The 15,922-nt window shown below is 40.8% G+C and overlaps 1 protein-coding gene across 2 annotated transcripts in view; it reads left to right on the forward strand.

Moving 5' to 3' along the window:
- Positions 1-15,429, forward strand: part of GC5 (golgin Putative 5) — a 98,844-nt gene extending 83,415 nt beyond the window's left edge. For both annotated transcript variants that reach the window (XM_089786734.1, XM_089786732.1), the window contains 4 exons: positions 13,462-13,521; positions 13,651-13,764; positions 14,892-14,966; positions 15,055-15,429. In XM_089786734.1, coding sequence (XP_089642860.1) covers positions 13,462-13,521; positions 13,651-13,764; positions 14,892-14,966; positions 15,055-15,090 — 285 coding nt within the window. In that variant the 3' untranslated portion in view covers positions 15,091-15,429. The remainder of the gene's footprint in view (positions 1-13,461; positions 13,522-13,650; positions 13,765-14,891; positions 14,967-15,054) is intronic.
- The last annotated feature ends 493 nt before the right edge of the window (positions 15,430-15,922 follow it).

Consider the following 15,922-nt stretch of genomic DNA (forward strand, 5'->3'; position numbering starts at 1 on the left):
TGTATTTCATCTCAACTTGCCGATTTCTGCCTGGTATTGTTAATTTTCCAAGAGGAAGGATTGGGGTGATGTCCAATTTTCCTCAAAAACTCGAGGGATTTCGTCCTTAAGAGTTTGCCCAGTCACATCAAAGCAACCAAAACTTCAGAATATTTGAGTTCATAAATTCTTAATGTGTGAATCCTAATGCAAGATCTCGTCTTTTATAACCTCGAAGTGAAGGAAAAACATTGAAATAAGGGATGTGGGATAAAACAACATTTTCGTCCTGTAGTCACTTAAGTCACTTTATAAAGTAAATGACTTTATAGCATAAAGTTGTTTACCGCATAGATTAATAAGTAATGCACATAGATAATGAACAGGAACAGCAGCAACAATATTCCTTTATTCGCATATGCCAAAAGATTACATAATGCTTCATAAGATGATTTACAATGTACCCAGACGGGATATAAATACTACTCACTGAACCTTCCTGAAGGGGTCCGTCGGCTACATAACAATACTAATCTACTTCCCGTGGAACCTTCCCGAAGGGGTCCGTCGGCTACATGACAATTACCGACGATATCAACCCGTTGGCTACACAACAATTACTGACGGCACCAACCCGTCGGCTATAATATTTACCGACGACATCATCCCCCCCAAAAGAAAAAGTCGTCTCCGGACGACAATTACAAAATATCTGAGACAAATTAACAACCAAAATACATTAATTGACTAACTACAACAAGATAAATCTGTTTCTGTCACATCCCTTTCACATTCGTCCTGTGCTTGCACCAAATTGGTCTTCAACACTGTCACCTTAGCCAATCTGACATCTAACCCTGATAGCCACCTGTGCCGCTTTCTCTGCTTCCAATTCTTGGGTACACTGAGCCAAATGTTTCTCTACTGCCCTCAACTAGATGATTAGCTCCTCCCGAGCTCTCTATGCATCCACCAAGACAGCCTTATGCCAAACACCTACTCCACTTTGGTACACAAACACTCCACGCCTGCAGCAGCTCTAGGTCTCATCAACTGGTCACACTTCCCACGACTGATATTTGCAACAATTGGGAGTCCAGGGGGCAACGTCCTCGGCGGGGTTGAGGGGTAGCGCCCTCGTCCCAGGTGCGCTCCCAATTTAGCACTCCAAAACCCACACAAAATTGCATGGAACACACTATTTCTGTGATTTTCTTTTGATTCCACACTCTTTCTGGCAACCATTGATGTTTTCCCTTTCCTTTGGCATTATGCGTTACTCATTCTGAACAATTTGAATCTGTCGACCTTTTTTTTTAAATTTTGGAAACCTCCTATCACCCTTCTTTTGCGTCTACCGGTGTACTGCAATCTTCCCGTGGGTCACCTTCCGCGGCAAAAGGACCTTTTGAACTGTTTCACCCGTGTGTCACCTTCCATGACAAAGGTGTTTGTGGGACACTGTGTGTCCGCGAGCGGTGTCCACGGGATACCCTATCTGCGGGACACTCAGTGTCCGTGTCCAGTGCCCGCGGATACCAAGTCCATGGGACCACTTCTTCTTGGCAAAATTTTCTTTCCAGGCACCTGCATGATCTTATCCGCCAACAGAACGTAATCATACGCTTGAGTTATCTCCATAGCCTGTCTTTTCAAAGTGCATTGAACCACAGATCGCTTCTCCTAGAGTTTGTTCAGATTATACAATATTTCCCTTAGGCTTTCCATGTTGCGTACCATGAATTCCACCGGCTGCCATTCTTTGCCGTCAATAGCTATATTCTTGATTTGAGAACCTTCACTCTGTACCGCTAAAGCTTTTATTAAACCCTTCCTCTTAGTTTCTTGTACAGATCGTATGATGTGTTTTCCTTGCTGCCGGCACCTTTCTACCACATTTGTGGTGCGTTGTAACCCTTTCTTTCCACGTGGTCTATTCACTGTGTTTCAGACAGTGGTATTTTTCCTCTTACTGGGTTTGTATTGTATGTCCTTCCCTTTAGCTTCAGCCGTAACCTCCTTTCCTTCTTCCGCTTCTCTGTATTCCTTCGGGCATTCATTTCCCTCTTCTTCCTCACCTTCATTGACCCTTAACATATTATAGCTCGGAAAGAGCTCGTAATCCTCCATCTACCAGTGGAAAAGGCCGTTCATTGAGTCTAGATCGTCATCTGTTGAGCCTCCGTCCAATCGCAGGACTCCCTCTTAATCTGGTTCCATACGTTGTCTTTCTTCATCCTCCTCTCCCCCGGAATTTGATGATAGGGCCTCTTCCCCGACCATTTGGGTGTGCAGATCAATAACAAATAGCCGGCCTTTATATTCGAGTGACAAGGTGTGCTTCTTCCAATCGTGTCTGACTCTGGCTTGAATAAGCTATCCACGACCAAGGATGGCATCGTATCCTTTTCTCTTCAATGGGATCACGACAAAGTCCAACAGGAACGGCTGTGTGCCAGTCGACTCAAGCTGTGCCATGAGAATGCCCAGAGGTTTGATGCCATGTTGGTCCGCTGTGAGCAATTGAAAGGTAGGGGGCCACAACTTTGGCTGTCCCAACTTTTTCCAGGTCTCCTCTGGTAAGACATTTATGCTGGACCCTTCGTCAACTATTGTGTCTGTGAGAACATGTCCGAGGGTCCCCATCTCGACGACCGTCGGATGCCGTCCGAATGTGAGGGCTAGCAACATTTGGTCTTCTCCACCTGCAACAATTTCCTTCCCTCTACCTTGTTCTCTTGGTATCCTCGGAGCTAGCGCGATATTTGTGAAAGCGGATCGGAGCTGGGGCATCGTAAGAAGCAAATCATTTATCTTGACAGGTATCTCCGTTTGCAAAATTTGCCGTACAATGTTTTTTCTGTGCAATTCCTTGCCGAAGTGCTAGTGGTGTCCCTCAACTGAGATGTTTTCGCCTGCGATGCCTTTTCAATCTCCGCCCGTGCTTCCCCAAATTTCCTCTTTTCTTCCGGCGGGTCCAGGTACTCTTTTGCTTGCCTTCGTGTAATCACCAACACCTCTTCTTTAGCTGTCCCGACAGTGATCAAATTTACTCTGGATTTTGGGCACTTGGCATCTTCATGGTCGCCGGGTCCGCACCACCTGCATAATAATTTCAGTGTGTTTGCCGTTGTACAATCCCGCGCAAAATGACCCCACAAATTACATGCTTGGCATTGAACAATTGGCCGTCCATTCGCATCGTACTAGATTTGACTTCGGTTGCCATTGTTATTGTTATTGTTCGCATTGTTATTGTTGTTTTGCCCTCTGCTATTATTTCTATACCCACCCGAAGTGACACTATCAATGTTTGCATTTCCGTTCCCTCCTGACGTGGAAGCTGCCTGTGCCAGAAACACTAGTTGAGGTCCTCTGGTTTTCATGTTGAAGGGACATTCTTTTGTGGAATGACCCATGATCTAACAAATATCGCAAAACTAGTTCTTTGGACAGGACCCTTTAGTATGACCGTCTGTCTTACATTCCCTGCACCACAGCTCGCTTCCCTTTGTCTCCTGCATGTTTTTAAATTCCTTCATCATACGGATCATGTCCTTCTGTAGGGCGCGGACCTTCTTGCTACTGTTTTCATCATCACTGCTATCCTCACTCGAGGACTCCTCGTCATCTGAGTCAAAGGAACTATTCTTCTTCTACTTTTTCGTCCTTTGCTCGCTCTCCAAGTTCAGTGCTTTGTTGTATGCTTCTATGTATGATGACGGTAGCACAATTTTCATTTTCTTCCACAACTTCGGGTGTAGACCTTCCACGAACCATCTTTTCTGAAGTTCGTCCGCTGGCTTATTTTCCATTTTACTTATCAAATCTTTTAATTTCCTGGCGTAGACGCGGACAATTTCATTCTTCCCTTGCTTCATATTGTATATCTCTGCGACGATTTCGTTGTCGTCGTGGAGTAGTTGAAATTCCGCTGTAAACTCCTTAAGGTCATCCCAAGTGGTTAGGTTTTGGGGATCTGCATCGGTGAACCAATCAATTGCAACACCTCGTACGGTCGCCGGAAATTGTTGGACCCATTTGTTTGTATCTGTTATGCCATTTGCCCACCAAATCGTTTTGCATGTTTTATAGTGTCGAATGGGGTCGGCCGTACCATCACCATCAAACTTCGGCAGCTTTTCTTTTGGTCCTGCCATCACGATTGGGTTTTGTGCACAGGTGTTGTTCGGTACTGCAACACTGGCGTTGTTCACTCCCACATCGTGGCTTTGCACTCCCACATCGGCGATTTGCAATCCTATACCGACGGATTGTTTTCCCACACCAGCGGACTGTACTCCCACACCAGCGGACTGTTCTCCCTCATCGGCAGACCGTTCTCCCACACTGGCGATCTGCACTCCCACACTGGTGGTTTGCACTCCCACACCGACGGACTGTTCTCCTACACCGGCGGTCTGCACTCCCACATCGGCTGACTGTTCTCCCACACCGGTGGTCTGCAATCCCACACCGGCGGATTGTTCTCCCACACCGGCGGTCTCAACAGCTGCGAACCTTGGTGAAGAAGGATCTTCTGAAGTTGTCCCTTGCGGAAGTGTATCTCGGACGAAGAGTTCACTCCACGCTTGTGCTCCCTTGGCACTCCGAGCCGTGTGAGTCAATGCTCTTCCGTCTAGATTCTCTTCTCTCGACGAACACAAATTCAAAAACTCCTCCCGTGCTTCCACCAATTCTACCCGTTGTTGAGTCTCCAACAATTCTTCTGCGCTCCTGTTTATCTCGGCAATCTTCTGGAATCTCTTTCGGCATTCGGCTTGCTATGCCAGAGTTAAATTTTTTTGCGCAGTACGGATTCCATCTTTTCCCTTGACCTTATTTCGATCCTTGTTAAGCTGATTTGGCATTAATCTTCATTCCTCCCAGCTTCCAGGTTCATAGGGCAACGACGCCAAATGTTTACCGCATAGATTAATTAAGTAATGCACACAGATAATGAACAGGAACAACAGCAACAGTATTCTTTTATTCGCATATGCCAAAAGATTACATAATGCTTCATAAGATGATTTACAATGTACCTAGACGGGATATAAATACTACTCGCCGAACCTTCTCGAAGGGGTCTGTTGGCTACATGACAATTATTGACGACATCAACTCGTCGGCTACACAACAATTACTGACGACACCAACCCGTCAGCTATAATATTTACCGACGAAAAAAGTAACTTTATCGACACACATTAATATAATAACTGGAGTACTTAAGAAAAAATCTCCGATGTGACTGGTAGGAATCCTGATAGTTAATGTCGTTAATCTATCCGTATGGGAAAGAGAGAGGCTCGTAACCATAAAGAGTGCAAAAAAGAGTCATCCAAATACCACTTAACCCATGCTCTCTATTGACCTGCAATGTAATTTCTCAAGTACCCTTCCACCCATTTATTCACTATTTCAGTCTGACCATCCATCTCCGGGTGATAGCTAGTGCTAGGAGTTAACTTTGTACCTGTCAATCTAAAAATCTTCTACCAAAAGGTGTTGAGAAACCTACTATCCCTGTCACTCACAATAGTCCTGGGTAATCCATGGAGACAAAAAACCTCTCGAAAGAACAACTCAACCACCTGAGAGGCTGATCAATCCGTGGCAATCGTGAAGAAGTGTGCAAACTTAGTTAGTCTGTCTACCATCACAAAAATGCAATCTTTGCCCTGGACCGTAGGCAGCCTTGTGATAAAATCCATGGAGATACTCTCTCACCTCTGAGTTGGAATAGGGAGAGGCTGAAGTAAACTTGTAGGAAAGCCTTGTTCAGACTTGTTCTGTTGACAAGACCGACACTCTCTAACATGTTGTAATACATTGTCCTTTAGCCCCTTCCAGCCTATAGATTTTGAAAAAACCTTGGTGCCCCGCTGATGGTGCATCGTGTATGGTGTGCATAATATCCCCTTTTAGTTTAGATTTGGATACTAGGTAGATTCTATTTTTGTAATATATAACATTATTCATTACCTTGTACTGCTCATCTTGAAGTATACTATCCATAATCTGACATGCGTGAGCATTTTTAGAATACTCCACTAACAGCTGGAACCTCCAATCTGCTAAAATCTCGGAAATGGCATAACACTCTAGCATTGGGGGTCTTTGGGAAAGAGCATCAGCTGCTATATTATTTTTTCCCTTGACATACTCAATGTCAAAATCTTAAGCTTGGATCTTGCCGACCCATTTCTGCTATCTTTCATTCAATTCCTTCTATTCCAGGAAGTAGCGTAAGTTGTTATGATCGGTCTTCACTGTAAATTTACTTCCCACCAAGTGTTGCCTAAATTTGGCTAAGGCATGCATTATGGCTAGCATCTCCTTATCATAAGTAGAATATAGTAATTCGCCACCCCTAAATTTCCTGCTCTCAAAAGCTATGGGATGACGATCCTACATCAATATTGCCCCTATTCCGCTTTCTGAAGCATCACACTCCAAAACAAAGGGTCTAGAAAAATCAGGAAGTGCTAGCATTGGACATGTATGCATCACTTGTTTCAGTTTATCAAAGGCTGCCTCTGAATCCTCTATCCACCTAAATGCCCCTTTCCGTGTTAGATTGGTAAGGGGTGTTGCTACCTAGGAAAAACCTTTGGCGAATCGCCGGTAATAGGAACAAAGACCAAGGAAACCCCACAACTCAACTACATCTCTTGGTGGTGGCCAATCTAGGATTGTCTGATCTTTTCCTGATGCACCTTAACCCCCTCGGCACCAATCACATGACCCAAATAGAGAATCTCATTTAACCCAAATTCGCACTTACTCTTTTGCGAATAAAAAATGTTCTTCCATGAGACTAAGGATCTCATCCAACTGCTGCAAATGTTCTTCCCAAGTCCTGCTAAAGATTAATATGTCATCAAAGAAAACCAACACACTCTTCCTTAGCTATTTTTTGAAGATATGGTTCATGCATGACTGAAAAGTGGCTGGTGCAGTGAGCCCAAATCTGTCTTCTGCACATCCTCCTCGCAGACTTGTATCTAGTGGTAGCCTGATCGAAGATCTATTTTCGAGAAATAAATAGCCCCATGGAGCTCATCCAGTAACTCATCAATGCGGGGGATCAGATACTTGTTTTTAATAGTTCTCTTATTTAGGGCGTGGTAATCTATACACATCCGAAGGGTGTCGTCCTTCTTAACCAATACCACTGAAGAGGCAAAGGGGCTAGAACTGGGTCTGATATGTCCCATATCTAGAAGTTCCTTGATCGTTTTTTCTATCTCTTCCTTGTAGTGCCTGGGGTGACAATAAGGAGTGGTAATGACGGGTTTGGCACCCTCCTGTAGCTCAATGATATGCTCAAACCCTCTATCTAGTGGAATTCCCGGAGGTATATCCTCAAACACCCTCCTACACTTGTCTAGGACCATCTGAATGTCATAATGATATTGCTGTCCTATATCTTGTGTCTCCTTCGAAGAGATGAAGCACTGTGTCGCCCATTCTATATCAACATGCTTCAAAATGGCTTCCATCTTGTGAGTTGTTATCAATCTGGGCTCACTATCTGGTATGGCTTTTAGGACTACTAACTGATCACCCTATGAGAATTTCAACTGCATGGTCTCGTGAACAAAAGTGTACTTGCGGAGAGTCCTCAACCACTGTCTACCCAGAATGGCATCCAACCCATCCAAATCCATGACATAGAAATCAATCTCTAAAAGATAATTGTCAAATTGTATCTGCAAGCTGACTACTTTCTCTGTGCATCTCAAAACCTCACCACCGGCTACCTTCACTTGAAACTTGGGTATGTCAACTATCTGCAAACCTCTCCTAGATACCATCCATGTGCTAATGAAATTATGGGATGCTCCTGTATCCAAAAGACATGCAATGCGCTATCCCCTAATCACACCCTTCACTTTGAAAGGATGACATGCTGGATCACTAGAAAGAGTGGCTATAACAGGAGGCTGTTCCGTAGTGACTGGTGCAGAAGCACCCAAATAAAGAATGCACATATGCTAATCAGTCACTACCGAGCGTTAGTTCTGTGTGAGTCAACTGGAGGAGTTTCTTTTAGAATTTATACAGGTCCTTGTGGGGTCGGTTTACCCTATTCTATATTCTTTTGGAACAGTCTCTAAGCCGTTTTGGCAAGAGATAAGAATCTAGATCTTTCTGTAAGCCATTTTGGTCTAGTAGGGTTAGTTTTCCTATGTAATAATCTAGAATGTTCCCTAGACCATTTTAGCTTGTATAAATGGAGTCTTCAGGTTTAGAGTTGGATAGGTTTTTTTTGGAGTGAAGTTGCTTTGGATAAAAGTTTTTGGATATGAAATTATGGGGAGAAGAAATCTATAGGAGAGCAAGTGTATGTACTGTTCAGATGATGAATTAATTAGAAGAATATTATTATCTATCTCTTTCTGGTGCTGATTCCTTTTGTTTTTCCTTCTGTTGAGTTTATCTCTGCATCAATGACCTTCTTTTTGTCTTTAAGGGGCTGCTCCTCGACTTCTTCCTTCTCGCTGTCCTCAATATCATCACCTTCTTGTTGCCCCCCCTCTTCCTCGGAAAGAACCTCAACATAGTGAATCTTACCTTTACCAAGGCATCTGTGATCGAGGATCCAAGGTTCCCTGCAGGTGAAGCACAATTTCTTTCTCCTGAGTTCATTACGAGTCTCAAAGTCCAATATGGGGGGATTTGGTTTTTGGTGGTTTTTGTTTCCTTGACTCGATGTAGACCCTCTATAGGGTTTCTTCAGAGGTTGCAATAGTGATGAAGGTGAATCCAAATCATGAGCGATCTTAGTCACATCATCCAAGGTGTTCAGTTTAAGTACCTTAACCAAATCCCTAAATTTGTCTTATAACCCCTCTGTGAATAACATCACCTTGCGCTGCTCTGACATATTTGGCACCATAATTGATATATGTTGAATCTCATCAATGAACTTATCCAAAGACCCACTTTGATGTAATTGAGCCAAATCCTTGTAATAGACTTCAGTATCTTTCCTGTCAAAGCGAGTAATTAGCTTGGAGCTGAAAATCTCATATGAAGTTATGAGGCCATGATCTTGGGTGACTAATCCATGATGCTACCAATCATACGCAGCTCCCTCAAGGTGCATTGTTGCAAATTTGATGGCTTCCGCTTCAGCCATGGGTTTAAGTGTCAAATAGGTATCAAGCTTGTGAATCCAAGCTCTAGTAGATGTTTGACCGCTGCCATCGAAGGTGCGGAGAGTTAATTTGTTCATAGCATGTTTTAGGTCCCTATTAGGTGCCCTTGGTCTTTGATCCTACTGCTGTCTATAAATCTCTCTTTTCTGATTTAAATATTGGACAAAGTTCAGATTTTGTTTAATGAGGTCTGAAAACAAATCCCATTCATCAAACATTGACATAACATTGTCCGGTAATAAATTTGGAGCTGTTGGTGGGTACTGCTTCTTCTTCTACATTAAAAATTGTAATTAAGGGCCTTTCAGTATTACATGTGGGAGCTCTAACCGCTTTGGAGGATCCAACGACACTACCGCCTCCACTGTGATGGCTCGGTGCTCTTCTATGGGCCGGAACCAACTACTGCATAGTACCTGCAAGTTGTTGAAGAGCATTAGCAATATTGTTTTGTCCATCTTTGATAGCCTGCAACGTTTCCCGAACCTCCCTGTCCTATTCAGTTTCAAGATGTGCCATTTGAATGTTGTTTTTCGGTTCAGCCTGTCCTGTATGATCAACCTGTGGAGTAATATCAGTTTGTTCACCTATTCCAAATACTACTTCCTCATCCACCATAAAACTATCTTCAATCTCAATGTGATCTAAAGAACCTATTTGCTTCGGCTGTAGATGACTGAATTTGTGCTGTCTTTTACTCATACCCGGCTGTCATTTTTGGATAAAGAATAGGTCTGCAAAATTTTGGTTATTGCTCACAAGATGGCAGGTCCTGTGGCTCTGATACCATTGTAATATTCTTCCTTAGATATTTAGAAATTTGTTATGTTTTCTGTCCAAGACATTTTTCCAAACAGTTGGCATGCATACTGCTGAATAAGGAAGGAACCACTGTAGTTGTTATCTTTTTTTCAAAAAGAAAATCAGGGAGCATACAGCTCATTTTAATCCTCAACGTAATCGCCCAACTAAAAACCATTTATTGCAAATGGATATAGCAAATACAATCACATAGCATGAACATGTATACGGATAAGAACCAAAATGCCGAAATCTATAGTTATCTCAAACCATTTGCAGTTGTTTTGAAGACTAAGTACTTGTATTCATGACTGGTAATTGATAAGTTAATTACAAATTTGCAGACCCGAAATAACAGTCACTTGAATTACAAAGGGAAAGAGAAATGCACAGACCTGTGTTTAGGAGAATGCTGTGAAAGTGTTTTGGTCTGCTCCACGCACACAATGCGGATGACCTTTCTACGTCCCGTCCTACTTGTTGTCGGCAGCAATATAACTCAAACCGTGGGGGGGTATAGTACTGAAGGTAAGAATCGGCTTTCACCTGTGGAGAGTATAACACAGACTGCACCGTCTGCAGATTTCGTGGATAGTGCCGAGCTCATCCCGTGATCCTCAGCCCGTGCCGTTCTTGGTGGACACGTCTATTGTATCCGACTGGAAATGACCCCACTCATACACTTCCCAGAGACTTGACATGAGCTTGCCTTGGATTTCGTGACCCCTCAATGAAAGCTCTCAACCTATGATTGCAATCCGCCCATACAATATCCGTAGAAGGTATGTAATCTTTCAAAAATGTAAACTCCTTCCACCTACGGCATTAAGTCTGAACATTCCTCCTCTGCTGACTACCCACTGTTAAATCTGATATACTCTAAGTGCCTTATTATATTCCACTGTAGAAAAAACCAGAATGCACTTGTAGTTCATCTCAACTTGCCGATTTCTGCCTGGTATTGTTAATTTTCCGAGAGTAAGGATTGGGGTGACGTCCAATTTTCCTCAACAACTTGAGGGATTTCGTCCTCAGAGTTTGCCCAGTCACATCAAAGCAACCAGAACTTTAGAATATTTGAGTTCATAAATTCTTGATGTGTGAATCCCAATGCAAGGTCCCTTCTTTTATAACCTCGAAGTGAGGGAAAAACATTGAAATAAAGGATGTGGGATAAAACAACATTTTCGTCCTATAGTCACTTAAGTCACTTTATAAAGTAAATGACTTTATAACATAAAATAACTTTATCCACACACATTAATATGATAACTGGAGTACTTAAGAAAAAATCTCCGACGTGATTGGTAGGCATCCTGATAGTTAATGTTGTTAATCTATCTGGATGTGGAGATAGATTAACCTGGCGCTATAACACTAGTGCGGAGAAGGGGACATGACACTCACAAATGCCAGCACCAAATCCATGCATTGAATAGAGGTTCGACCACCAGCTGCATGAGCTAGACCACTAGAGAACATAGTCTCAAATTTCAATGATAGATGTCTTGGGATTTTGTTGAATTCTATTCCAAAAATCTGCCAGATTTTTATGACATAGTTTGTTTTGCCCTACTCAAGACAGAAAATTATCTAGAATTATGGTGTGCTTATAACCTTGGCACTTAAAGTTTATCTCGGGAGGTTGGATTATAAACAGTACTCCACAGGGACGTGTCCCCTGCCCAATTTTCCCCACTTCCATCCCGGGGATGGCACGGGGACAGGAATTTCCTCTCCCAATGCTGTTCCAAAGATGCAGGAAAAAGGAAACCTCCTGGAAACAGCATTTCACGTGAAATAGGGGACTTGGAGATGCCGTTAGGTACTGGAGATGGCCTAACTGTCCCCAGTACCTAATAGCATCCACTTTTTTCAAGCAAAATAAAAATGTCCGCCATTTTGCAAAAAGTCACACTTCCTTTAATTTCTTAATTGCTGTGCGGGCCCTTCGTGGGTAGAAATAGCAATAAAAAACGATGGAATCCTATTTGGAGGCTAAAAAGGTAAAGTCTTATTCATTTCTTCATTTCAACTATTCTTGGCAAGAAGAAAAAGAACAAACAGCAGCAAGAAAGTTTTCATTTTTGAGTTGCAAGCGGGTTTTTAATTTTAATTTTTTTGCTATGTTATCAGCTTCCAAAATGTCTATGATGAATGGTTTAGCAATGTTATGATATGCATATTTGAATTCTCTCTATATATTTAAAAATTCTCCCTATTTTGGAAAGTTTTTAAATTGTTGAAGTTTATCTTTTCAAAGTTCTTTGGTTTGGAATTTTGAAGACTTGAAAATTTCTCAATGGTTTCATACTTATTGAAATTGCCGAAATGGCAATCCATTCATAAAAGCATCAATGTCTCTTCACTGGTCTGGCTTTTGTAAATTGTGACAGGTTGAATAAAAAATTGTGAAACTTTAGGAGGGTTATGTAGGAGATTCAAAGAATTAAAAACTAAGATAAATGCCAACATGGGAATCCATTGGCAATTTAGAAATTGAGAACCACTGAAAGTTAGAATTTTTTTGAAGTTGTCAACAAGGTTTTGCAGAGGCTTTAGAAATCTTAGAAAACAAAAATGACTGGAGGACTTGAAATTTTTTCTCCAACGAGTAGCATAGCTAGGGTGAATAGAGACTGATTTATTACCTTAACTAAAATTTTGAAAAGACTAGTCCAAAATTGGCGGTGACATCCCTTTATCCTTATTATTAATTAACTAGGTTAAGTTTGAGCAAAATATTTCGATGAGAGATTTCAGTGCTGGTATCTCAGACAATGAGGATTTAAGAGTGTGGCTTTTAATGCAGATTGTCAGGAATGAGGAATTGCTTAAGCATCTGACATTGCAGATTGAGATGATTTAGACAGTGAGAAGTACAAGAAATTAAGTGCACTAGCTGGGAGGACACAAAATGTTTAAAACATCAAAGAAAATGAGAGAAATCTGACATGTTGAAGAGAAGTTCTTGAATATATGAAACAGATTAAGAAAGAAACCAAATAACTCGAAGAAGGCTCAAATTAGTAAATGCTAATCAGAAAAGAAGGAAATAATTCAAGTACAATTCGTCAATAGATATAGAAGAGCATATTGCTGATAAGGAAGGAATCACAGGCTGGCCTATGGAGGAAATATTGAGTTGGATGAAAGATTGGTATGTATAGTAAACAAGATAGGCTAGATATCTTTTGAATGACCCCTGATAAGAGAGGTTGAGTTTTCTTATTTTGTTTTAGATACTCTATGAACAACAGGTTCAATGTGTGATGCCAACTATAGCTTCTATTCTGGTGGGATAAGTCTGGGTTTATCCTGATGAATTTATAATTGTTCTTTGTTTTTACATTGTAATCCTTTTTTGGGCTGTACTTGATCTTCTGCTTTTTATCGCTTTTCCCATTTTAATACAAATTTATACAACTGTCAGAAACAAAAATGATCTTTTTGGTTTAAATTCCAATCTGCTGGATGAGTCGTTGATTCATTTCCTGTTGTCTGATCACAGGCCTCTTTGGAATCAACACGTGATTCATTAGCTGAAGAGTTGGTCAAAATGACTAATGAGGTTAGTTTATGTGCTGCGGTGCATATGATTTATGAAGTTTGAATTCTAGGAAGATTTCAATGGTGAATATTCTTGATTTTCTTTGCTTTATTTGGAAAGATCTAAGGACTTCTGCTGTGATCCATTCAGTGTGAAAAACTACGAATAGGGGTAGCTGCTTTGCCCGGGTTAAGAGCAGAGCTAGAGGCATTAAGGCGGCGACATACATCTGCCTTGGAGCTAATGGGGGAGCGCGATGAGGAGGTAAAACTCGTTTTCCTTGCTGCGTAAAGAATTTAATGGTAGTATCATAGTACTACTTTATAATTTATGTATACGCTTAATGAGAATTTGATAACAGTGAATTCTGTGAAGTCCAGGGTGAAAGTTGTAATACAAAATAACATGTATTAGGCATAGTTTCAAATATCAACTTATTTTGAAATATCCCGTTTCTATGTTCTTTGTGCACACTTCTATTCCCAAGCCTTAGATTTCCCATTTCAGACATTAAAATGGGGGTTTATTCTATTTTTACAAACAAAAATCCCTATGTTAGCGATAGATTTTCCAATTGAGACTTTAGATATCTGATGGAGTATGGGGGGCTCATATTATGTGGTGGGAATAATGAATGCTGTACTTTATTTCTGTAAGAGCAGGAGCATGGCTTTCAGCTCAAGTTTATATGAGAAGCCATACTCTATTTTTGAACAGTGAAAAGTTAAAGCCATATAAAATACAGCAAAAAATAGTTTCGACATATTAAGCTAGACTCGTCACATGAAGGTCCATATCTGCTTTCTATTCGGTTTAATTAATATGGTTTCTCATTTTGTTCGGGTTCTCTCGTCTCTATTTATGTGGGGGATTCACAATTTTTTATGGATGAGTTGCAGCCATATGGGTTAAATTTTCCACTGTTCTCTTCCTTCTTGCTGATTTTCTTGGAAAATAGCATTGGTTATCTTGTTTGGGTGTTGCTCAAGGAACATCCTGGAAATTTGTGGTGCACCTTCAGTTCACCTTGTTCTCAAGTAGATATTCCCAGGTCTCTGATCCCGTTTCAGGGATGGGGACTCTGTACAGGAGGTGCACATCCATCCTTAGGGGTTATATCCCCATGTTACACTTTTTATAAAATAATGCATTGCGTGAGGACATTTGCAAATGAGAGGCAAAGTATAAATTATTGTGTAGTCCATTTAATATGTTTTTGTGTCTAATATGATAATACAAACTTGGAAAGCAAAATGGTAACTTGATATTTTCGGAGTAACAATGCTGTTTGTTCAATGGATTTAACTTTTAAGTTATTTGAAACAAAGAAGGCGTAGGTGCAGTGTCATCATTTTTATTCAGTTTTAAACTCATCATTTGCATGACTGCAGTTAGAAGAACTTAAGGCTGATCTTGCTGATGTCAAGCAAATGTACAGAGAGCAAATAGACATGCTTGTCAGCCAGGTATAAAAGAGTAAGATTATGCAATCTACAGCATGGATATCAAGCATTCCAGATTTCTAAACATTTTCTTGCTGCTGGTTGTGTGCAGATTGAAAAGTTGAGTTCTTCTCTTGGCAGCAAATGACTTTATTGAATTTGCAAGATGGTCATATGGAGTCCCCTGTGGGAGGATAATTAAAATTTGTTTTGAATAGATTTGTCCATTGCAGATTAACACACAACATTTAGCTTAGTTTTCTTCAATCTCTTTTGTTGATTTACTTCCGTCAGAGGTAATGTTCGTGATTGAAGTTCATTGGAATATGCTCTACGTCATAAATCATGTGGATCGATGATTCCTCTACTTCTGTGATCACAAGTTGTCTTTCAGATTCTTGGCTTCAACCTTCAAGCAAGGATTAAATTGTATAATTGGCAAAAAAGTTATCTATTTGCTCTAAGTTGTGCATCATCTTTTTACTAATTCTACATTCATTGTTAGCCTCCTCCTTGTTTCTCCACTAGAGATACAAATATTAGATTGGTATGTGAAGTTGTTTAATATAATGTAATCTAATGTATTCTATGATCTTCTGTTCGCTAAAATTAATATTGGCAACCTTAAAATGCTTTGCTCTATATTGTTAAGCTTTTCTAACAAGCCTTATAATTTTTCATATGTATTTGTTAATGTGAAAAAATATAACCGTGACTAAACTATATATCTAGAAACTTGGAACATTTCAACTTTAATAGTTGATTTTAAAAAAATATAAAATTAAAGCGTGGTTGTTTCCATCTTTTTTTGGTATGTTACTCCAAGTGTCTAGGATAGAGGATGGGGGGATGGGGGAACGGGCTTCTAGTACTTTGTTTTTTTGGCCTAGAGCAGAGAACAGCTACACACACGAATTTCATAACATTGCAATTGTAACATCCATCATAGCAACATAATTTGAAATTATTAATTCCATTCA

This window comes from Cupressus sempervirens, chromosome 6 (genome assembly GCF_028749045.1).
Source record: "Cupressus sempervirens isolate cs-2001-9-10 chromosome 6, ASM2874904v1, whole genome shotgun sequence".
In the NCBI taxonomy this organism is placed as follows: Eukaryota; Viridiplantae; Streptophyta; class Pinopsida; order Cupressales; family Cupressaceae; genus Cupressus; species Cupressus sempervirens.